Below are 24937 nucleotides of genomic sequence, written 5' to 3'. Positions count from 1 at the left end.
AAACCGTTCGAGATATAAAAAATCTGTTCGCAAGAATTCATCCTCAATGTCTTGACATCATTCACACTGAGTTTGGTGGCGATCGGATGAATTCCCTAGGAGGAGTATTTCACATTCCATTGTATGCGTTTTCCAAACAACGTATAATAACCGACTTCCTGTTGGGCTTTTGTAAAACTTAGAGCACGAAAGTTGTTCGGCCCAATGAGATCTATATGTGTACTGAGTTTCATATTATTACATGCAAGCGTGTTTGATATATGGACCAAGATTTCGCCCTTTCAGGGCTTGGGCCCTAATAATTAATAAATAAAAAAACTAGCCTTCTGAAGTGAAAAACAAAACATCTTTTATCTTTTAGGGTGTCCTTTAAGGGAAGTTTTGGCTGCATTTACACTGCAAGTCTTAATGCACAGATCCGATCTTTTGACCATATCCGATTTTTTGGCCCGCCTGTTTACATTAACTTTAGACAGAACTGGTATCCGATATCTGTGTTTACATTAATTCCTGCCCAAAATGATTTACGGTGATCTTTTGACTACGCACATTGTAGACCCTGGTTTGAATGGCCGTGCTATTAAAATGATTTACATAATTCATGTCGGGAGGTCATGATTATTTGTCAGCATGGACAAGATAACAGCTGTCATGACTCATGAATGTTTTGCAGCGCAAAATCTGACGGAACAGATAGCCTAGTCCGGATTTTTTTCCATTTATCTACAGTTCAGATCTAAAATTCTGAAGTGAAATAAAGTAGCCCTTTAATATAGATATTTTTAATGAATTCGAATGAATTAACCAGAGAGAGACAGCGAGAGAGAGAGAGAGAGAGAGAGAGAGAGCGCACGCGAGTGAGTAACCTAATAGTGAACCTTGTGTTAATTACAGCGAAGTTATCACCTCATTGCTGAGAAATATAATGTAGCTTTCAGTAGTGAAGCTGTTTTATGCATAAAACCAGCTCCTGAATGTTTCGGTGTTCACGCAATTTCCTCTCTACAAAGATATAAAGTTCCCACCTCAATAAAAAGCTGTGAGTCCTGCCTCATAATACAACATTAAAAAGCTATCTTTGTGAATAAACGTGTTGTCCTCGGTTCGCCTTGTGGTGGCTTGGAATTCAAAGGGGAATCGGATATGCGTGTTTAGACGTAGGTCGGATGTCCAGATATCAGATATGTATCTGATTTAAAACCACATTTGGAAGTGGCTCAGATCGGATCTCATGCAGATTTTTGTGTTTACACGTGTGCAACATATTCCGATCTGTGTCAGATGTGAGTAAAAGATCTGATTTTTTGTGCCAGTGTAAACGCAGCCTTTGACAGTTTTGTGTGACTTCTGAGAACAATTTTGTCCCCTAAGTATAGCTGAGTAAACTTGTACACATGAACTTAGTTTACAATTATATTTATTCATTTGGCCGACACTTTGATCCAGAGCAACTTTGCAGCATTACCAGCGCCTTGTTTACCACTTGAGCTTCAGGAGCAGTTAAACAGTTTGTATGTCGTTTATACTTTCTGCCTTATCCCAAATATCCACATGAACTCATTTATATACCTCTTTCTTTCTCTCGTCTTTTTGCACAGATGGCTACTAAGCTTATTAAGTAAAGTTTGATTTCCTGTAGTCTGAGGCCTCACGATCTCGTGTGAAAGTGGGTACGTGTTTGAATCACACTTTATCATGAGAGAAAGTTTCTCATCCTTGCCAACTAATATAAGCGAACAACTGCTGTAGAACAGAAGGGGCGGTCCCATGTCAAACCGAACCTGAGTGTATTGAAAACATTCTCACAAATTCTCACAAATGTTTCCTATCACTGGAGGCCTCGCACAATAGTGGGAAATGTGGCAACCAGGCCCTAAACCCACGACACACCATGCTGACAAGTAGAGCTGAGTGACAGAAAGATGACATGATTATGAGAACAATGACACACACAAACACACATACCCACACACATAACTTGGGGTGTTAACATTTGCTGAGGTTTTGGGTTACTCAGCTTACAGGTTTGACTGTGATTTCTCTGACTTTTTGTAGTTTTTCCTAACTGTTGTACTGGGGAAGAGGGAGATCTGTAATGATTAAGAATCTGGGTTTCTGACACAAAGGTTGTGAGTTCAATCCTGAGCAGGGACCTTATCAGCATTTTGTCCTTGAGAACGGTACTTAACCCTACATTGCTCCAGGGGAAACTGGTCCTACAATTACAGCACCATGAGGCTCATGGAATGAGAGCCCTCTGGTAAATGGCAAGCAATTAACTAACTAACTACTCTGAGAGTTAGAGCGTTTTAGCATTCCATTGCATGAAGATTCTTGAAAAGTATAGTGTAGGAGTTTTTCATCCATGTATATCTGGTAGGGGTGTGACGAGATCTCGTGTTACGAGATCTCGCGAGATTAAAACGCGACGAGATTTCTCGTCGAGGTGAAACTTTGTCTCGTGAGTAAAAAAACAAAACAAAAAACTTTGTCTCATGAGTTGTTGTGATGTCAGCGTGATGGAGCGTGAGGGTGAAATTTGTATTGAAGATGCCCCTGCCACTTTTAAATCATTTGTGTGCCGGGCCAATCACACACACACACACTCACTGTCCCTCGCTCACTCACTCACTCGCGCGCACACACACACACACACGCTCACTCGCGCGCGCACACACGCACACTCACTGTAACCGCACTCTCACTCACTCTCGCTCACACTCAACCCGTCGTGGAGGACCGTTAAAATTAAACATGCTAGTCTTTCTGTCGTGATGTCGTGAAGCATCACAGACGCGTTGTCGCCCACTATGACACACTATACGAAATGAAACGATCGAATCTTGCGTCCCGACGCCCGTTGTCCTTTACGAGTCTCCACGAAACGGATCGTGCCAAAATCGCGCTAAAATAGTGTAATCTGAAACAGGCAGGTAATAAACATTTGACCTATCACGCAAAGAACCTATTAAAGCACTAATACATGGGAACAGTATAGCTTAAAGTCATATCGACATCGCAATATTAATCAATGTTATCGCACATCGCAGCTTTTCCTCATATCGTGCAGCCCTATAGTTACTGCCCAAATGTCTCAACTGCTGCCAGAAATCGTCGACATGCTTATATTCTTGAAAAAGAACATGACCATAATCTTAGTCTGTTCTGTGTAGTTAATTTATCTCTTTTTCATGCTTGAAGAAAAAAATTGTTTCTGTTTGAACTTGTAGTTTTGAGAGAGCAGTACTTTGATTATGGATACACACTTACTGTTTGCATTTAAAGTGTTATTTCAGTTATTTATATTTATTTTATTTATACTGTTTTATTTTTTTATGTTCGATTTGTGGAAAGGAGTTAGATTTCTCATGTGAAATCGTACAGGGAGAAGTAGAGTTTATAGCAAAACATTTTGCAGTGTTTGCATGTCCTTTACTGCATAGAATTCATTAAAATAGAAGTAAAATAACATTCATTACAAGTTGATTTCAAAATGCACATAAATTGTTTTGCATTTTGTGATTTTCAGTTGAATAAAAGACTATTTTCCATTCATATATTTCATCATTGAGGATTTCTTAAAAATTGTGTAAAAATCTCGTCTTGTCTCGTTCTCGTGAACCCAATCTCGTGTCTCGTCTCGTCTCGTGGAGTAAGCGTCTCGTCACACCCCTAATATCTGGTGATTGCTGTTATCGAAATATGAAACAAACATTTGCATTCTCTTCAGCTACTCAGCGAACAAAACAATATGATTAAAATATTTGCATGTTTGGAGGTCACATGACTTTCTAAAATTGGCATGTTAAATCAAGGGCGTAGTTTTGGTTTGAACATTGGGGGATTGAAGTTTTAACCGTTTTAGTGAGGACCCAGGGCATGCTTCTGCGTGCATGCACTTATTTGTTTGTTTGTTCATTTATTTATTTATTTTTGCAAAATTATCTTTTGTGGTATACTATCCACACATGCAAAGTTGTTTAGATAACATAACTGCAATAAAGTAATAGCATAGTTAACAATTACTTGTTTACATAGGATATATGATGTATTTTATATTATTTAAGCATCTGGAACCTTATCAGTTTGACATAATTTTTTTTGGGCAGTCAAACTAGCTTTACTCATCATTTTCTTATTTATCTAATTTTCTTATTTCTTATCTTAAAACCTACACATTTAGAAACTATTGCTACAACATGCCACTGTTGTAATACAAATATATAGGAACAGCTCGTCAAATCTTGGAGCTCGCTGGTGAGCGTGCACACAGTATACAAGTGATTCATGCGCTTTGAATGCGCAGTTAAATGAACCAGGTTTAGTTCATTTTGACCATTCTGACAATTGATACATTCGGTTTGGACGGGAACTTAGCACGTATAAAAGCTCATAACATGTGATGTATATAATTAATTAATAGCCCAATTCTATATGTTTCCATTAACCATGGTATAATTATTGGGGGGGTTACGCCCCTGTGTTAAAGGTTTCCATCTGTTAAACTAATGATGGTTAGTCAGCTCTTTTTTGGTAAAGCCATCGTTGTGTACATGGGTGTGTTGTTGACCCCATAACCTCCAGGGGATGTATAAAGACCACCTTTCCTGTCATCTAGAACAAAGACTTCTGGGTAATTGCTCATAATTATCTTTATTTTGGGGAAACCGCTGTGAAACATCTTTTTTTTTATTTGATGCATTAGCATGATACATTAGTTCTGTCCTAACTCTTGTTTTTTTTTAATAAACTAGTTTTGCTAAATTTCTTATTAACTTTTAAGATATTTAATGTTTTAAGATTTTTTTTTTTTTTTTTTTATGTTTTTATTTATTTATCATTATTATTATTATAGTTTTTAATATTAACATACTTATTTATATATTACATTAAAATTGGCCCATTTAATTTGTGTTCTTTGCCCATGGCAGCTGTGGATATGTACTGCCAAGTTTTGTTAAATCTAGATTTGTTCAGTGTGTGTTTTGGAGCTTAGACTTTACGCTAGAACAATGAAGCTTTTCATCAAAGCACAGACAAAAATGGTATAGTAACTGAGTGAAGTGAAAAAAAAGAGACCATAGAAGAGAGCAGGAAAAGAAAGAGCAAGAGAGGAAGAGTATATTAAGGAGGAGTATATAAAGAGTAAAGAACCTTTGATTCAGTGAGACATGCTGTTTTCAGATCAGATTTATAGCACATGTTCTTGAAGTCACGCTCAGTCTTACCACAGCACTTCTGCCTACTCCACCCTCCCCTCTTTCTGCCCTCCTGTTTTTTTGTTGATTTGTTTCAAAAATGGAGAAAGGAGAAACAAAACTTGCTTTTACTTGTTTTTTTACATTTATTTTTACTCTTTCTTTCTTTCTTTCTTTCTTTCTTTCTTTCTTTCTTTCTTTCTTTCTTTCTTTCTTTCTTTCTTTCTTTCTTTCTGTGGTTCAGCCCTCCCTGTCTGTGTTACTCTTTTCATTTTGCACCCCTCCCCCAGCCTCCACTCTTTTTCCCTGTTTTTCCTGTGGTCGTTCGGCTTTCTAGCGAAAATTAGAGAAAGCCAAGGATGTAGAGGAGGGCCGACTGCTTCTATAAATATGGCCTCTCTTCCTCAAGAAAGAAAGGGGCAAGGATTAGAAGGAGCTTTTTTAGTTGCCTTTTGTGTATGGGGTGAAAAATTTAAAATTTCACCCGCTCTTGGTGAAACCCATTCGACCCTCGGCTGGTTTAAATTAGATAATCTCAGTACTGTGGGGGTGGGGGGACAAACTCCAAGGTGACATTTTTGCATGAGGAAGTGAGTGGGTTGAAATCAAATTCTTGATGATGTGCCTCGTAGAATTATGAGCTAGAAAGAGTTTTTTCCCCCACCCAGTCACCCCAGGCCTCGTGGATGGGACATGAAGAGGTCAGTGAGCCAGAGAGAGAGGAGCGCTAATATGAACCATCTGTAGAAATCTGACACCTCGGGAGAAAGAGCGAGAAAGAGGTGGAGACAGAGGAAGGGAGAGTGAAAAGCATGAAGGATAACAAAGAAACCTATAGATGAGTTTAGCTTCCAGAGCCATTATTTTGTAGACGTTTGGTTTTTAGATTTGCAATCTGTGAATGTTTGTGTATATAAATCACCATTACTGTCATAAATAAAGTAACAAAAGTACATTTATTATGTTTAAAACCAGGGCTATAATACATGCAACCTTTCAGAATAGAGATTATGATCTGAACCAGGGATGTGCGAGATTAAGCGATACTGTTGTTGCTAGTAGACTTGGAAATACTAGTCGTTTACCTTTTTTTTCTCATTTAATATTTTGCTTTATATTTTACAAAAGCTATGTTTAAAGTACTGTCATGTTAATGTTACAATTATATTATTTTTAAAAGTGTAAATCTGGAGCGGAAAACAAAATAGTTTTATTTTACCTCAAATTTTGCATGCGTTCGTTTTCTCTTTTCCCGCGGCAGGTTCAGAGAAATGTCCATTTGGAAGATGAGCATGGTGATGGAGGCTTTTAAAGCCTACACAAAACTTTTCCGTTTTCTTTTATGTCAGGTCAAACTAGCATATAAAAATTAAGCTTGTTTATAGGTTTGATATACTATCTGGTCCGGTGCTGCCTGTTGATTCAGTTGATTTGAATAAATATGTCTATAATGGCTAACTTTGCTTAAGTGAACGTTTAATATACAATGATAATGGAAGGCAAGCACATCACATGTATCTGACCTGTTTTTAGTGGCATTAAATATGGTATTTGACTGTTCATAGATTAAGTAGTCTATTTCAAATTGATCGCATATACAGAATGTCTATGGTGGGCAGAGGGGAGGGGGAGGTTTATGCTACTCGACTAGTCGGTTTCAAAATTTCCATTTAAACGTTTACGAAATTAGTCGTTGCGCACATCCCTAGTCTGAACAAGCTTTTCCCTTGTGAAATCAAAGTGGAGACAAAGCGAAAATCCCTTCATGTCTTTGAATAGTATAAAGTGACACAACTTTCTGAAAGAGGCCTGTTCCCCTGAGTCCAGGCTGTTTGCTTGTGCCGGGTTTAAGTGTGTTTGTTGTTGTTTGAGTGTCAGCACCGCTGTGATCTTGTGACCAGAGGGTCGCCGTGGGTGTATTCTTACTCAGAGCACACACACACACACACACACACACACACACACACACACACACACACACACACACACACACACACATACACATACATATACATTGTCAAAGGGACTTCTTTTATCCCTCATCTGTGTTACCTGACCGTCCTCTGAGAGGCCGGCACCTGCATGGCAGCAGGCAAACACAGAAACACTTTACACAGCATTGCAACTGAGTTGATTTAAGGTTAATATTAAATTATAATATTTTTCACTTTTCTTTATTTGCTCTCTCTCTCTCTCTCTCTCTCTCTCTCTCTCTCTCTCTCTCTCAATCAAACTCTCTTTTTGGGAAGTATAGGTATGACTTCGCTGGACCATAACAGTTGAACTTTAGTAAGATCTAAAGAGAGAGAGAGAGAGAGAGAGAGAGGGAGGGGTGGGGTTGAATGGATAGAGAGAAAGAGACTGAAGGGCAGACAACATTTTTTTTCCCCTCAATCGTATTTTGCAATCATGTAATTTCCTCTCTGTGAGCACTGGTCATGTGCTGAAATCTGTGGAGAACTGCAGTGAGGAGGCGGAGGAGAAATGTGTCTCACTGTCTTGTGACAAATGACATAAAACTCATTCTGTATGGGTTAACATCTACTATTGCCCTCATTCTGTCCTCGTTGTGGCATCACATCCCATGTGGCATCTCAAAAACTTTGAAAAACAACTAGAAACAGCATCTGCATTTGATATCATATTGTCTTTAACAAACTTTATTGGCTTTATTGTGCTCCTACACTGCTACATTTTTTATTTCTAAAAGAGTTATGCAGAGAAAAAAAAAAAAAAAAAAAAAAAAAAATATATATATTTATACACACACACACACACACACACACACACACACACACACACACACACACACAGTATATTTATATATTGGATTAGGTTCAGGATTACACTCATAGTAAAATTTTAGCCTAGATACCATGTCTCATTTGCACAAACTCAGGTTGTATAACTGCATCAAAATGCAAACACTGAACTCAATGCAAATATGCAATAATTGTTTTTCTTGCCACGAGCCTTCAAAAGCCTCTATTGGTTTTTTATTAACATTTATGCAAATGCCAGCATTTTGTTTCTTGTGTGCATATTTCTTATGTGTTTGAAATGCTTCAATTATAATTATTATAATTATTTTTAAGTTGCAATTGATGCGTCTTGATAAGGCATGATTCTTGAGCTAGATTATTACACCATGCAGACAACAGTATGCAATACTGTGTTTCCTATTATGTTGCATGACTCATATCAAAACGTTTGAATTAGACCATTAATTATTCTCTTACAGACCCTGAATAATATTTGTACCTTGTTTCTGTGTGTGTTTCAGGTGTGCTCCTGGTTTTTTAGGCGAGTACTGTCAGTACAAGGACCCTTGTTCGGTGGGATATTGTTTGAATGGAGGAGGGTGCACCGTGAGCGTGGCCGGCGTACCCGGGAGCCCAAGCTGCGATTGTCCTCTGGGATTCGCGGGCCAGCGTTGCGAGATCCAGAAAAACTCCACCTGTTACCCCAACAACCCTTGCACCAATGGGGGGAAGTGCTCGCTTCTCCCTAACGACCAGTACCAATGCGTGTGTGCCCGCGGATGGACAGGTCAGATCTCTCTCTTGCTTCCCATTTCTGTTTCTCTCTCTTTATCTCTCTGAGACCCTGGTTGTGTATCTAGACAGCATTTTTGGGCATTGTATGATTTGAACATTCAAAAATGGCAGCTCACTAGATCTTATCTTTTCTTTAAAAAAAAAACTATTTTAAGTACAGGATGAATACACCCTCACATATTGATGACTTTGTTGTTGTTTTTATTCTACGGTGACATTATCTCCTTAGGTCAGCATTGTGAGCAAGAGGACACATGTCTGTCTAGCCCATGTGCCAACGGTGGTACCTGCCATGCTCTGCCCAACCGTGATTTCTCTTGTTCCTGTCCTCCTGGTTACCATGGCGCCCGTTGTCTCAATGACACAGATGAGTGTGCCAAATCCCCATTTCTGTGCAAGAACGAAGGCATGTGTCTGAACACCCCAGGGTCATATCGATGTAACTGCCAACCCGGCTTTACCGGCCCCCACTGCGAGACCGTTTATGTGCCTTGCTTTCCATCCCCCTGCCTCAATGGTGGAACCTGTCGACAGATGACGGACACGACTTATGTATGCCACTGTCTGCCAGGTTTGTTCCCTTGAAGAGGAAATATATAGCTATTTTGATCATAACAAAAAAATTAAAATGGAACTGAAAACATTGTCCAAGCTTGTCCACTTGGAGCTGAGCCAGCTTTGACCAATGTCTGATGAGATTAGGCGATAAACCGATTAAAAGTACAAACTGATTTTCAAGCATTCTGTTAGAAAAATGCAAAATGTCATTGCATAGGAAATAGGAGTTCCAATCACTTCACAACTAGACACCTTTAGCTAAGCTAAGTTACTGTTAAGTCTAGTTACTAGTTACAGTCTTGCTTTCTTACTAATGATTGTCGAGAAGCAATCAGCTGGATTAAATTACTTCAGGAATTATTAAATAATATGGAAATATACTATGCTATATACAATTATTATTATTATTATTATTTTGCTTGGATAAAAAAAAAACTTGCTGATCTGAATTTTGCACAGAAACTGACATGTTTCTTTATTGAATCAGATGCTGGTTGCATCTGTATTTGTTTGGGACTACAACACACAGAGTTACTTTAAATTATCAGTTTAGCATTTCAAGAGAGCCGTGCTGGCAAAACAAATCAACAGGCCAAAACTCTTCTCTCACCTCAGGCAGAGAACAAGAGCCGTGAGAAATGTCTGTTCGTGCTTTAAAGTTGAGTAATTACGTTTAATAATGCCAAAGCGAGACAGAGCACCTTTGTGTTACCGATACCTGGGATTGAGAGTGAGTTGTTGAGGAAATTTTCTCTCTGATTTTCCTGTTCAGGTTTTAATGGAACAAACTGTGAGGTGAACATTGATGATTGTCCAAATCACCGTTGTCAGAATGGAGCTACATGCATGGATGGAGTGAACACCTACAACTGCCAGTGCCCACCTGAATGGACTGGTATAGAAATAGCTTTATATTCTGTTTGTGTGTTTTTATGCATGTTTTTTCCCTCTAGTTCACTTTTCCACTAAACCTTTTTTTAATGATACAGTCAATCTGATTCATGTTTATTAACCGATTCATTGCAAAAATTGACAATCTGAAATTGGTGAATTGTTTATTTGAATCAATTTAAGGAAACATTAATACAACTCATAATTTTCAATGTTTGCCAGAACCTTTGGTCGAACCTCCTTTAAAATGTCCTATTGAAATTGTGACCCTTTTGTTTCCAGGTCAATTTTGCACCGATGACGTGGATGAATGCAGACTACAGCCCAACACCTGTCAGAACGGAGGCACATGCAGTAACACACGCAACGGCTACAACTGTGTATGTGTGAATGGCTGGAGCGGCCCTGACTGCTCTGAAAACATTGATGACTGTGCAGCTGAGCCCTGCACCACCGGCTCCACTTGCATTGACCGCGTGGCTTCATTCGTTTGCAGCTGCCCTCCCGGCAAGACTGGTCAGTAAAAACAACCACACAGCCTAAAAATGACCTGTGATGTAATGTAATAATGTAATGTAAAATAGTGTACACTAAAAACATCTCAAATCAGTTGTAGTAACCAAAGCGATTATTTCCATTCTCAAGGTTTGCTTTGTCACATTGATGATGCCTGCACCAGTAACCCTTGCAAAATGGGAGCTCAATGCGACACGAACCCCGTCAATGGCAAGTTCAACTGTAACTGCCCCTCGGGGTACAAGGGCAGCACGTGTGCAGAGGATATCGACGAGTGTGTCATCGGTGAGACAGTCTGCAGGAAGTTCTTACAACTCTCCTTTTCTCTGTCTGTCTGTGTTTCTTTGTATGTCTTTATTTCTCATCATTTTCCCTTCATACAAACATCACAGTGTTTTGGGCATTTTTATATCTTGCTTAAACTTTCTCTCTCTGACTTTATTTTTTGATCCATCAGGGCCAAACCCATGTGAGCACGGTGGCTCATGTAGGAACACAGAGGGCTCGTTCAGCTGTAATTGCGCTCCAGGTTACACCGGCCCACGCTGTGAGCAGGACATCAATGAATGTGGCTCCAACCCCTGCCAGAATGATGCCACCTGCTTGGACCAGATAGGAGTTTACACCTGCATCTGTATGCCAGGTACTTGCGCACAGACTGTAATCAGGTGCATGTTGACACTGTTTTGGCTCCATGTCCTCATATTCATCTGGTGACTGTGTGTGCGTGTGTTTTCTCCCATAGGCTTTGATGGATTGCACTGTGAGATTGACATTAATGAGTGTGCCAGCTCGCCTTGTCTCAATAACGGTAGATGTCTAGACCAGGTCAACCGTTTCGTCTGCGAGTGTCCTCAAGGTGAGTACAATATGCATTGAACTTTTTGACTCGAATAGCCCACGTTGTCAAGCACAATATTTGAGGGCCAACATATATAAGATTTATGAGGTTTTTCTACTGTAATTATGACAAAGCTTCCAACTTTTTTTTTATTAACAGAAAACTAGGAGTGTCGATGTAGTTAAATAAATTAACCATGATTCATTTATGTGATTCCAGAAGTTTCAAGAACTGCATCTTCTTCAAAGAAACAATAGTTATAGAGAGGGAAAAAGTAATAAAAGAAATATGATTTCAGTTTACATCATGATTGCATATTTGTTTTGGCATATTTTAAATCAGTTAGATAATTTATCAACAATATTAATAATTTTATTTACACTGCTAAATATTAAGCAGCACAACTTTATTGCTGTTGAAAAATCAACTTTGCCATCACAGGATTAGATTAAATGCTAATACATAGATTAAAATAGAAAACAGTTATTTTACAGTGTAATATGTCTCAAATTTAAATTGTAATATCACAATATTACTGTTTTACTGTATTTCTGATCAAATGAACATAAGAATGAACAGTAACACTTCAGAATTGGACCCTAAACTAAAGTGTGACCGAATTAACATTATAACAGAAAAAACACTAAAAATATTACCTACACCAAATGTTTGAATGATAGGGTGTCTTATTTTATTATTTTAATATGTTAATAATATTATTTATATTATATGAATAATATTATTTAATTGTGAATCATTAGTGACCCTCTTGGAAGTTTACTGAGGCCCTCTAGTGGCTCTTATTACTAGTATAAACAAGATGTCTATCTAATTTTGACAAGGTTTTTTTTTTTTTATTCTAGAGGGGAAATGTTTGCTTCTAAATGGCAGCAGTGCCAAATTATGAACAAAATGAACAACAGATTTCTGCAATAAATAAAATCGGCGTATGTAGTAACATGTAAGAAGTAACATGAACTTCTAATAATATGGTATCATTTACATAAACTTTGTTGCAACTCAGATATGTTGCATGGCCAACAGTCGCTCATGTCATTTAATATTACCAAATCTCAGTAAAAATGATGTACTTCCTGTCTCTTTGTTGCTGCACAGAGTTGTATGTGTGGAAACCCCTTAATATATGCTGGGCTGGGTACTGTTCTTTAACATGATATTGAATGTGAGAATTTGAATTTGGCCACAGGTTTCACTGGGGAAATGTGTCAAGTTGACATTGATGAGTGTGCCAGCACGCCGTGCCATAATGGAGCCAAGTGTCTCGACCGTCCTAACGGCTATGAGTGTGAATGTGCTGAAGGTAACGATATAAACTCTTGAAAAAATCTCCATCCTACAATGTGACCAAAAAGGGGAAGGATAGACAAAAGCATTAACAACACAATTTTCCAATGAATGTTATTTATATATATAAATTAATAACTAAACTGCATAGTTAAAATATGTAAGTGTTATTCATTGTAAGTTATTAGCAGATGTTCTAAGTTCTCACAGATCTGAGCTTATTGTACTGATTCCTTGTCTTGTATGCTGTTCTCTTTAGGTTTCACAGGGCCATTGTGTATGGAAAACATTAACGACTGTGAACCTGAACCCTGTCACCATGGCGATTGCGAAGACGGAATTGCTACCTACATCTGCAAGTGCCATCCAGGTTACATGGGCCCCATCTGCAGTGAGCAGATACGCGAGTGCCAGAGTGACCCCTGCCAAAACAGAGGACGCTGTGTTGACCTGGTCAACATGTACCAATGCAACTGCCAGCCGGGCACCTCAGGTGTGTCTCGCACATCTTTACATTTCACAGACTCTTTAAAGGGACATATACTACACATTTGCAGCATTTTAATTTTCATTAATGTCTAATTATGATGACAGCAAATTTTCTTTTACCAAAATCTAGTCTTAATTTAGTTTATCTTGACCATTATCCACCCTTCACAGTTACAGAGACAGATTTTTGTCACTGTACCTTTGAGGTGTCTGCATGACCTCTGATTTGATTGGCTAATGTCTATGTAAAGTATGTGATGTGTGAATTTAAGTGGTCATATTTTAATTTGCTGAAGCCTCTGGCTTCAATTATAAATTATTGAACCATTTTTGTTTCATTTCTGTAAGTGGTCTGGGTGTCTGCGTTGTTAAAGTATGTCTACATAGTCCGCTCTTTTATTTAAATAGAGTAAGAAAAATCCTGTTTTCCTCAGTAACACTGTCTGACAGACAACACAAAGCTCACTAAACCTCTCTGATGGACAATTTCTCTCTCACCACCCACACACACACACACACACACACTCATACCTGTATATGTTGTTTACGGGGACTCTTCATAGGTGTAAATATTTTTATACTGTACAAACTGTATATTCTATCCCATTCCTCTATTCACAGGAAGTGTCCTTGTAAACCATGTTTACTTTGTTTGTAATACCCATGTCATTGTACACATTTGTTTCCTCATAAACCATACATACAAAAACACACACACACACACACACACACACACTCTGAAAAAAAAAAACATCATTACATACAGCAGCCTTTAAAACTTTTCAGAAACTTTTCAAAGGCTGCTGTAAACTGGTTTTATTTACCTGCCTACATTTCCTTTGATTATTTTATCATTTGTCATAGGCGTGAACTGTGAGATTAACCAAGATGACTGTGCCAGTAATCCCTGCCAGCACGGGACCTGTGAGGATGGAATCAACGAGTACAAATGTGTGTGCGAACCTGGATACACAGGTTTGTTCACGGACATAAATAAATACACACATGCAAATGGGCTTCATTTATTAATCATGAACAGAAAGTTCTGTGTAAATAGAACATGTACATCATTAAATAAACCATATCAATTATATAAATCATTGCTTTACCTTTAACACAACAGTTTATGCAAAAATGGATTTACACATATTCAGAATGAGGCCCAATATGGGCAATTCTGGGAGATTTTGATTTTATTTGCTAGCTTCACTTTGTTCACATTCTGGGCTCAAAAATACAGTCATGCTCAGAATTAATGGCAACCTTGGTAAATATAATCAAAGAAGGCTATGAAAATAAATATGCATTGTTTATCCTTTTGATCATACATTCAAAATATACACACAAAAATCGGACCTTGCCTTAAAGTAAAACTAATGAATTTGGGGAGGGGGGAAATCATATTATGAAATAAATGTTTTTCTCTAATACACTTTGGCCACAATTATTGGTACCCCTAGTAATTATTGTAAGATAAATATATCTTAAGTATATTCCCTTTCATATTTACATGACATTATCCAGCCATGACTTCATGTTTCACAGGAGTATAAATATAAGGAAACACAAAGGCCAAATTCCCTTAATCATTCATCACAACAAGTAAAACCAAAGAATATAGTTCTGATGTGCAGCAAAAAATTGTTGAGCTTCACAAAATAGAAAGTGGATGTAAGAAAATAGCTAAAGCATTGAAAATTCCCATTTCCACCATCAGAGCAATAATTAAGAAGTTCAGAAATAATCAGATATAATTAAGAAATCAACAGGAAATGTTACGAATCTGCATGGAAGAGGTCGTGTGTCAGTGTTGTCTTAATGCACAGCGAGGAGGATAGTTTAAGTAGACAAAGACTCTCCAAGGATCCCAGCTGGAGAATTGCAGAAAGTTGTTGAGTCTTGGGGTTAGAAATCCCCCTAAAAAAAAAAATCTAACTAAGTTAAAGGGGTGATGAACTGAGAAATCAAATTTTCCTTGAGCTTTTGACATAAGAGGTCTTCATACTATAAGAATATCCTGTAAGTTTCAGAACTGAAAACTTCCTTGTTAGTCCAATAAAAGCTTTTATTGACACCAGGCACAGCGAACGACAGGTTTTTCAAAGTGGGGATCTATGACGTCAAAGAGTATCAAACCCCGTCTCCGCAGAAGAAGATCAACGCCTACTTCAACACTGCCTGTTTAGCCCCGCCCACTGATTCGCGCATTACATGAAACTCATTATAATATGCAAAACTGTTATCCAATCATAGCAGTGGGCGTTGACTTCCAAGTCTTCAATGTGGCACACCCATAAAAACTGAGCGTTTCAGGAGCTAGGCTCAAAACCAGGGTAGAAAATAGCCTATTACTTATTCATTTCGATGTTTTTGAATGTAAAAACCAAGCGAACGTCATAAGTTGACCTCAGGCAACAATATAAAAAAATTTAAAAAGCCAGTTCATGACCCCTTTAAAAGAAAATCCCCTACTCATTCAAAAACAAACTCTAGCATATTCAGTTTTTCAATTCATGTGTTCGATTAAATCTTTAATGTTGTCAGGTGTTCAACCTCATCAGGCATTATAGGAGAATACTCAGAGCTGTTCTCTTGGCAAAAGGAGGTTGCATAAAAGTATTGAATAAAAGGGTGCCATTCATTTTGGCCAGTGTGTATTTAATTAAATATTTTATTTCATAATGAGATTTTACCTCCATTTATAATTGTTTTACTTCAATGAAAGATTAGATTTTTGTGAATTTTTTTAATAAAAGGTCAAAAGAATTAATGTATTCGAACAGTAATTATTCAATAATGACTCTTTCTCCTCTCTTGCTTAGGAGAACGATGCACTGAGGAGATCAACGAGTGCAGTTCGAGCCCGTGTCTGAGTGGAGGGACGTGTGTGGACAAGGTGAACGGGTTTCAGTGTTTGTGTCCACTTGGGACTCATGGTCCTCTGTGTCACTCAGGTGCAGACCACTGCAGCCCCATGCCTTGCCTGCACGGAGACTGTATTGAGCAGCAGGACGGGTAGGAACAGCCTTAACTTACAAACCATTTTGTCAGTGTGACTGACAATGATTCTTTGTAGCACAACCTACTTAATACATTTCCTGTTATATTCTGTAAAGAGATGCACTTTTTTGAACTCTAAGCACTAAATTCATGACAAATACACACTGCTTTTTTAGCATTGCCGTAAGAGGCACTATAATGTGAATTAGGATAAACTATATGCTTCAATGGGCAATTGTCTTTTTCATCTCTAACTTATCTATTTGTAGGTACCTTTGTGCATGTGAGCGTGGTTGGGAGGGTAACAATTGTGAGCGAGAGAAGAACGAGTGTCAGTCCAACCCGTGCCAGAATGGTGGAACCTGTAATGACCGTCTCAATGGCTATACCTGCCTTTGTTCCCGTGGATTTGCAGGTAAAGGCGTGTGGTCCATTACCTTTCTAAACAGAGTAACAATGACGTTTATTTCTGTCCCCAACTCCCTGGTTTGCCCTGTCTCTTTCAGGTTTTAACTGCGAAATAAACATTAATGAGTGTGAGTCAAACCCCTGTATGAATCAGGGAACTTGTGTGGATGGAGTCAACAGCTACATTTGTTACTGCTCTCTGCCTTACACAGGTGACACACACATTTACAGTTACAGTGTACAGTTTTTATTAACATTTTTTTTTGTACATGATTTGAATTATGGAAGCAACATTTATGACGCTTTGTTGTCTGATTATATTAGCTTGATAAAAAGATTTCCGCCCAAACAATATTAATATTATAATTTTTTTACACTATCGTTCAATGGCTTGTGGTTGGTAAAATTGGTAACACTTAGGGTCCAATTCTCACTATTAACTAGTTGCTTATTAGCATGAATATTACTAGGGTATTGACTGTTTATTAGTACTTGTAAATCATATTTGAATGCCTTATTCTGCATGACCATATTCTACATCCCTTAATCCTACCCACTACCTTACTCAGTATTAATAAGCAGTAATTAGGAGTTTGAGGCAAAACTCATAGTTAAAAGCTAGTTAATAGTGAGAATTGGACCCTAAACTAAAGTTTTTTAAAGACAGTTAAAACAATAATATTGTGAAATCTTTACGGTCATTTAAGACTTTATTTAACTCATTTAAGGCTATGCTTACGAGGATACTCGACAAAGTGGGCATTTTGGCATACTTTTGTGTTTTTTGTCCGGTCAAGCGTGAAAGAGAACTAAATCATGCCGCCGCGCTGTCTGAAGCAGCTTTCTGTGCGCATGAGTGTGTGTCTCTCACACAGACAGTAGATTCACAGACAGATTTAAGTTCTGTTTTTGCATCTTATCACGCATGAATGGTTTAAAAGCACTTGAATAAATGATAGCGTGATCCTATAATGTAACGCTTGCTAAAGGATGAAGGGAAAAAACGAATGCTTGGTTAATTGCGTTAAATATTTTTAACACGTTAAAGTGAAAAAATTTATTGTATGCGTTAACATGTTAATTTTGACAGCCCTAATTATATTTTATAAATGTCTGATTCCAAGGACATTTTTGATTACTTTTGTACAATAAATATTTTGGATATTTGGTTACTGTTTTGAGAACCACTCTGTATCCACAACTGACTGTACTGCTCGATTCTCAGGGAGACAGTGTGAGGATAAGTTGGTCCCCTGTCAATCTCAGCCCTGTCAGAGACGAGGGGTGTGTCAGCCATCCCTGGATTACACCAGCTACACCTGCATTTGCCACAGCGGCTGGGAAGGTAAGTGCCTTAAGTCTGTGTGTGCTTTTATTCCTCAAGAATATCTTTGATGTTGTGACAACAACGTGCCTTTTCCATGATCAAATGACATACCCATTAGTAGATGAAAATCTATCCAAAATGTCTGAGTGTCTGTCTGGTATATGTGTGTAGGAGCCCAGTGCACAGAAGATGTAGATGAGTGCAAGAAGAGCCCATGTCAGAATGGAGCTCACTGTGTAAACACAGTTGGCAGCTACCGTTGTGAGTGTCAGCCTGGATACACTGGGGTCAACTGCCAGACCAACATCGATGACTGCAGCTCCAGTATGTGTCATTCCCAAACAGATTGATGGCTGTCAATGAAATAAATGAATTGTGATTCATCTAATGACCAGTTTCAAGCAGAATAAATCAGAGATAATGTCAGATTCAATAAATACAATATTAATTTGATAAAAATAAATCTTCTAAAATCTTTTTCATATTTTCTGTTGGACGCCAATTTGAAAACACCAATCTAATATTAATCTCTTTAATTTTCACTCTCTTCTCCAGATCCATGCCGTAACGGTGGTACGTGTGTTGATAAAGTTGGGCGGTTCTTGTGCGAGTGCAGAGCTGGTTTCTATGGCGAGCGCTGTGAGGAGGAGGTGGATGAGTGCTCCAGCAATCCCTGCTGGAATGGAGGCCACTGCAGTGACTATGTGAACAGCTACACATGTCAATGCCTGCCTGGATATGACGGCATCAACTGTGAACGTGATATCCCAGATTGCACTGAGACGTAAGTTTTCTATGTAAATTATATGGATAGTGTTTTATTGCATTTTATCATATCAATGCTTATTCATTCTCTCTCTTTTACGTCATAGCTCTTGTCTAAACAATGGAACATGTGTGGATGGAATTAACCGCTTCTCTTGCCGCTGTCGGCATGGTTTTTCGGGTCAGTTCTGCCAGTTCGAACTGAACGAGTGTGACTCTCATCCATGTAAAAATGGCGGCACCTGCATAGATGGCCTGGGGACCTTCCACTGCACCTGCCCACTGATGTACAACGGAAAAACCTGCGAGGTACAAACTGTCCATTCTGTGTCCAGTCTTAGATTGTAAACACACACGGTTGATGTTGCACAATGACTGTATGTTGATTTAAGCCTACAATCTAGAAGATCTGCTATTTAATTGCCATTAAATGATCTTTCAACTCAGCAAAAACATAAAAGACACTCAAATGTAATTATACATTTTTTTTATTTGTTTGCCAGTATGTAATTGTTGTAAAATTATGTTGTCAGATTAATTTCTCTGGCTGTTTTATTCTGCAGTCAATGGTGAACGTGTGCAGTCAGATTAAGTGTCAGAATGGGGGTACGTGCATCCAGAAGGAGATGAATTGGAGATGCAGCTGTAAGCACGGCTGGACAGGCCTGTATTGTGACATCCCAAACATGTCCTGCCAGGCTGTTGCCATTAGCAAGGGTGAGACATTAAACAATAGTCTGTAGTTATTCAAGCTCACAAATTTCACTGTTACTGTAATTTTTTTGTATTTTGAATCCTTAATGTAAGTTCTGATGTGCTCCAGGTGTGGTGGTGGACATGGTCTGTAAGCATGCAGGAAGGTGTATAGACAAAGACAACACACACCAGTGTCTTTGTCAGACAGGATATATGGGCAGTTACTGTGAGAAGGAGGAGGATGAATGCCTCTCCAGCCCCTGCAGAAATGGAGGGACCTGTATAGACTACCAGGGTGGATATAACTGCCAGGTACAACTGATCTCTCTTACTAACATTGATATATGCTATTATTTAAAGTTTGCGGTCAGTAAACTAAATGTTTTTTGAAAGAAATGAATAATTTTATTCAGCAAGGACATGTAAAATTGATGAAAAGTGACATTATAAAGATGTTACAAAAGATTTCTATTTCAGATAACTTTCTATTCGGCAAAGAATCCTGAAAAAATAAATCAAGGTTCCCTTAAAAATATTATGTGCAAAAAATAAACTTTTTCAACATTGATAATAAGAAATGTTTCTTGAGTGCCAAATCAGTATATTAGAAGCATTTCTGAAGAGTCATGTGACACTGAAGACTGGAGTAATAATGCTGAAAATGCAGCTTTACCACTATTAGGAATAAATTACATTTTAAAATATCTTCACATAGAAAACAATAACTTTAAACTAAAAACATTAATATTGTGAAACATTCTACATTGTATTTTGATAAAATAAATACAACTTTAGTGAGCATGAGAGACTTCTTTCAAAAACATTAAAATGTCTTACTGACCCCAAACATTAAAACGGTGATGTATATAGAAATAGTACAGAATAGATAGAGAAAACTATACATATACTTTATAAACCTCTCTTTCTCTATCAGTGCAAAGCAGGTTATCAGGGTGTGAACTGTGAATATGATGTTGACGAGTGCCAGTCAAATCCCTGTCGGAATGGAGGCACCTGCATTGATTTGATCAACCGTTTCTCCTGTGCGTGCCCTCCTGGCACCAAAGGTAAAGACTGAAAAGACTGATTTCTAATGCTGTACATTTAGTGCACAGATGTAACGCTGATATGCAAATTTCTCCTGACCACCTCCTCTCTGTTGTGCAGGTTTGCAGTGTGAGGTGGACGTGGATGAATGCGCCCCAGAGTTTGGCCCACGCTGTAAGAACGGCGGCCAGTGTGTGGACGGTGTGGGGCGGTACACTTGCTCCTGCCCTCCTGGTTTCACTGGAGTGCATTGTGAGGGAGATGTGAATGAGTGTCGTTCTGGACCTTGCAACCCATCCGGCACCATCGACTGTGTGCCGCTGACCAATAACTATCAGTGTCGCTGTCGTCTCGGTTATACTGGTGAGGTTTCATTAGAGACATACATTAAATGTTTCATTCTTGCTATTTTAAAGTGGTTTAAATGAACAGTTTTCTTATTTTTACAATTTCTTGTGCTCTCCATCTCCCTATAGGGCAACGCTGTGAGTTAATGGTGGATCTGTGCCAGTCCAAGCCATGCCATAACAATGGCAGATGCGCCATGAACATGAGTTCAGTACATGGATACAGCTGTACCTGCCAACCCGTAAGTGCAGTGTTAGTATTTATATGCATGTACACTACCATTAAAAAGTTTGGGGTCTGTAATGTTTTTTAATGTTTTTTGTCTCTTATGCTATATATTTTAAAATGACATTTTTTCTGGTGGTGGCAACCGTTACTTTTTTCAGCAACCGTTACTTCTTTGTCATATGATCCTTTAGAAAACATTATAATATGCTGATTTGGTGCTGATGAAACATTTATTATTATTATCAATGTTGAAAACAGTTGTCCTGCTTAATAATTTTCAGAATTATTTGATGAGTAGAAAGCTCAATTTTTACATGGATGAGAGTCACACTCGTTCAGTTCGAACTGGCAGAACTGACCCGAAAAACCATGCCGACAGCGGCAAGAGAAGCGGTTAATTCCATCCACACACGTTCCATTGTTTAGACAAGAGCTATGGCGTAAAAGAGAGAGAATGAATAAGCATTGATATGATAAAATGCAATAAAACACTATCCATATAATTTATATAGAAAACTTACATCTCAGTGCAATCTGGGATATTGATTATTTGAAACTGAAATCTTACTGACCCTAAACCTTTGAACGATACTGTATATGTGTGCATGTGCAATAAAACTTTTTTTTTTCCCTGTACTACAGAGTATTTAAAGGAATAGTTCACTTAAAAATGAACATTCTGTCATCATTTAGTCACCCTCAAGTTATTTCTTTCTTCTGCTGAACACAAAGGAAGATATTTTGAAGAATGTCGTAACCAAACAGTTGATGTACCCATTGACTTCCATAGTATTTTTTTCCTACTATGTAAGTCAATGGGGTACATCAATTGTTTGGTTACGACATTCTTCAAAATATCTTCCTTTGTGTTCAGCAGAAGAAATGTTTGAAAGCAAAAAAATTAAGGCAACTATAAATGTAATTTTTTATAATTTTACTTTTGTTCTGTAAAATAAAATAATATAATAATGATAGTAATATTTATTGTTATTAATAATATGGTTTTCCTTCTTTCTTGCCTTCAACTGATCACATGCCTGATTATAAAATACTAATACCATTGTTTTAAATGTTATGACAACACTATAATGTACACTATGAAAATGTACATTCATTTTGATATTTGCTAAAAAATTACAGTTAACATTGTTAATTTATTAGTGTTTTTAAAAATGAATTTAAAGTAAATGTTGGATGATGGCAAAGGCGAGCATGCACAATGAGCATTCCCTAACTTATGTAAATACATAAAACCTCTATCTAATTTCCACAAACTGATCCCTGAGAGGTGGAGGAGGGTATTTTAACTACTGTGTCTCTTACTGTGCTTTCTGACATTTCTCTTATAACCTTTAATGGCTGCATTTGCTTTGCTCGACTCTGCTTTGCTTTGGGTGAAAATGTTTCCTTTTCTCATGGCTGCTTGTTCTCTCCTTACTCATGCTTGCACTAAAGACTGAGGCTGCATAAATCAGGTATGAAGTGAAACTCTTGATTCCCTCTTTTAACTGATTTTTTTCTCTCCTTTCACTCACTGTTTCTGTCTTACTAGCCTCCAGTCATTTAGTTGTAAAGTAGCGCCGTGATTTGGTTTATTTTTGACATCTGATGCCCTCTGTGTGGCTCTTTCAGGGTTACACTGGCTTCAACTGTGGCAATTATGAGATGTTCTCCTGTGCCAGTTTGCGCTGTCAGAATGGTGGACAATGTGTGATGAAAAGTCGCCCACAGTGCCACTGTCAAACGGGTTTTGCTGGACCGCACTGTGAGAGTATCACAAAAAAACACTGCATGTGTCACAACGGTGGCACCTGTATGCCAGATGATCCCAGCAGCTGCCGGTGTCCACCTGGCTTCAGTGGGCCGACCTGTCAAATGATTGAACCTTCCTGCCCTTATTTGGAGTGTAAACTGCGGGCGGGAGACAAAGTCTGTGACCCACAATGTAAGAACCCAGAGTGTGAGTGGGATGGAGGTGACTGTACGCTCCATTGGGACAAGCCCTGGAAGAACTGCCTAACATCAGTGCCCTGCTGGAACTTATTCCATAACGGCCGCTGTGACCCAGAGTGCAACAATGCAGGCTGCCTCTTCGACAGCTTTGAATGCCAGAATCGTACATCGGCAAGCACTTGCAAGTATGTGTCCCAGTGTAAATCTCATACTCATACTCTTCTTTGGGAAAATTGCTAAGATAATGCTTGAATAACATTTTTTTTCTCAAAAAGAGATGTTATATATCAGAATTTTACACATATGATGATAACACATAATCACAATTATGATTATTACATAATTAGATTTTATATATAACTGTATATTATTTATATACTGTCTGAGCCATTGCCATTTGCCATTTATTTAATGTACTACTGATTGCACTCTGCACAGTGACACAATGAAAGATGAATCGAGTCTAATTGTTTCTAACTCCCATCTATCTCTCTATTTACCCTAATTCCTCTATAGATACGATAGATACTGTGCAGATCATTACGCCAATGGTCATTGTAACCAGGGCTGCAACACAGAAGCATGTGGCTGGGATGGTCTGGACTGTGCCACAGACACTCCCCCCAAACTAGCTGATGGCACACTGGTGATTGTGGTGCTGTTGCAGCCTGAGGAGCTAATGGGTGACCTTAAGGGTTTCTTGCGCTCTTTGGGGAGGCTCCTGCACACCAACCTGCGACTGAAGCTGGATGAGAATAAGAAACCTATGGTATACCCATACTATGGAACTGAGCAGAGTGAAATCCAAAGTGGTATTGCCGCTATGAAGCAACGTGGAAAACGAGAGCTAAAGAAGGAGGTTATTGGGTATGTTCCTCGCCCAAAAATTTAAATACTGTCTTTACCCTAATGTTGTTGTATTTTTTTTTAAATAAATTAACATGGTTTTGGATGTCTCCATGGTTTAGATCAAAGGTTCACCTGGAGCTTGACAATCGACAGTGTTCTCAGCACTCAAAAGAATGCATCTCCAGTGCAGACCAGGCTGCGGCCTTCATAGCGGCCGAGTACCTGAAATCGGAGCTATCGTATCCCGTCTACTCTGTGAGCAGTAAGTGAACTGACAAAACAGGGCTACAGCAAAATGCAGTTGTAGTTTTCACTGTTTTTCACTATGTAATCTTTGTTACCAACCTCTTTGACCTCAGGCGATGAAGTTAAACCTACCTCAGAGCCTCTTGCTCTGTACATGGCTTCTGTGGCTGCAGCAATCACCATGCTGATTTTGGTGCTGGGTGTTTTGGCTGCCAAGCGCAAACGCAAGCATGGGACTTTATGGCTTCCTGACGGCTTTCTAAAGAATGACAGCAAGCGGAGAGAGCCAGTGGGACAGGATGATTTTGGCATGAAGTAAGTGTGCGCCTGAAATCCACAACGATTTTAGATTTGCTGCCTTCAAGTCATCTTGGGAAGCTCTTATATAATAAGTTGGAAGTTGTTATGATGTGACTGTTTATTCAGTGTTCTGCAATTCAATATTTCTCTCTTTGTTTTCAATTACTGACAAATATGTTTTTTAGCACTAATGTAAGTGTGTAACTTAAGCTTTAGGGATTTTATTGTTCTTGTACCACCACAGAGAATTATAGGAAACGTATGTTATTTATTTATCAGTGGAAAACCGAACAAAATCCTTGGTTTCCCACTAAACTACTTTCTTGTGCATTAATCTCGTTAATACGATCATTCTGACCCAGTCTTAACCATGTTATACACTACTGTTAGTCGTATTTAAATATGCGTTTAAATT

At 38.4% G+C, this 24937-nt stretch overlaps 1 protein-coding gene across 1 annotated transcript in view; it reads left to right on the top strand.

Annotated features, from left to right (window-relative positions):
* Positions 1–24937, top strand: part of notch2 (notch receptor 2) — a 56917-nt gene that overhangs the window by 25994 nt on the left and 5986 nt on the right. Inside the window, exons 3-28 of the mRNA XM_084138432.1 lie at positions 8482–8747; positions 8985–9326; positions 10086–10208; positions 10487–10720; positions 10850–11005; positions 11178–11363; positions 11466–11579; positions 12769–12882; positions 13126–13359; positions 14220–14330; positions 16178–16370; positions 16625–16770; positions 16862–16975; positions 17989–18108; positions 18262–18414; positions 18646–18874; positions 18963–19164; positions 19419–19572; positions 19679–19863; positions 20486–20618; positions 20719–20961; positions 21075–21187; positions 22807–23312; positions 23644–23994; positions 24096–24238; positions 24336–24537. Of these exons, the coding sequence (XP_083994558.1) occupies positions 8482–8747; positions 8985–9326; positions 10086–10208; positions 10487–10720; positions 10850–11005; positions 11178–11363; positions 11466–11579; positions 12769–12882; positions 13126–13359; positions 14220–14330; positions 16178–16370; positions 16625–16770; positions 16862–16975; positions 17989–18108; positions 18262–18414; positions 18646–18874; positions 18963–19164; positions 19419–19572; positions 19679–19863; positions 20486–20618; positions 20719–20961; positions 21075–21187; positions 22807–23312; positions 23644–23994; positions 24096–24238; positions 24336–24537 (5067 nt within the window). The remainder of the gene's footprint in view (positions 1–8481; positions 8748–8984; positions 9327–10085; positions 10209–10486; positions 10721–10849; positions 11006–11177; positions 11364–11465; positions 11580–12768; positions 12883–13125; positions 13360–14219; positions 14331–16177; positions 16371–16624; positions 16771–16861; positions 16976–17988; positions 18109–18261; positions 18415–18645; positions 18875–18962; positions 19165–19418; positions 19573–19678; positions 19864–20485; positions 20619–20718; positions 20962–21074; positions 21188–22806; positions 23313–23643; positions 23995–24095; positions 24239–24335; positions 24538–24937) is intronic.

Source organism: Abramis brama, assembly GCF_963993115.1.
Source record: "Abramis brama genome assembly, chromosome: 16".
Lineage (NCBI taxonomy): Eukaryota > Metazoa > Chordata > Actinopteri > Cypriniformes > Leuciscidae > Abramis > Abramis brama.
Note: the sequence above shows the minus strand (reverse complement) of the source record. Positions and strands in the feature narration are given on the sequence as shown.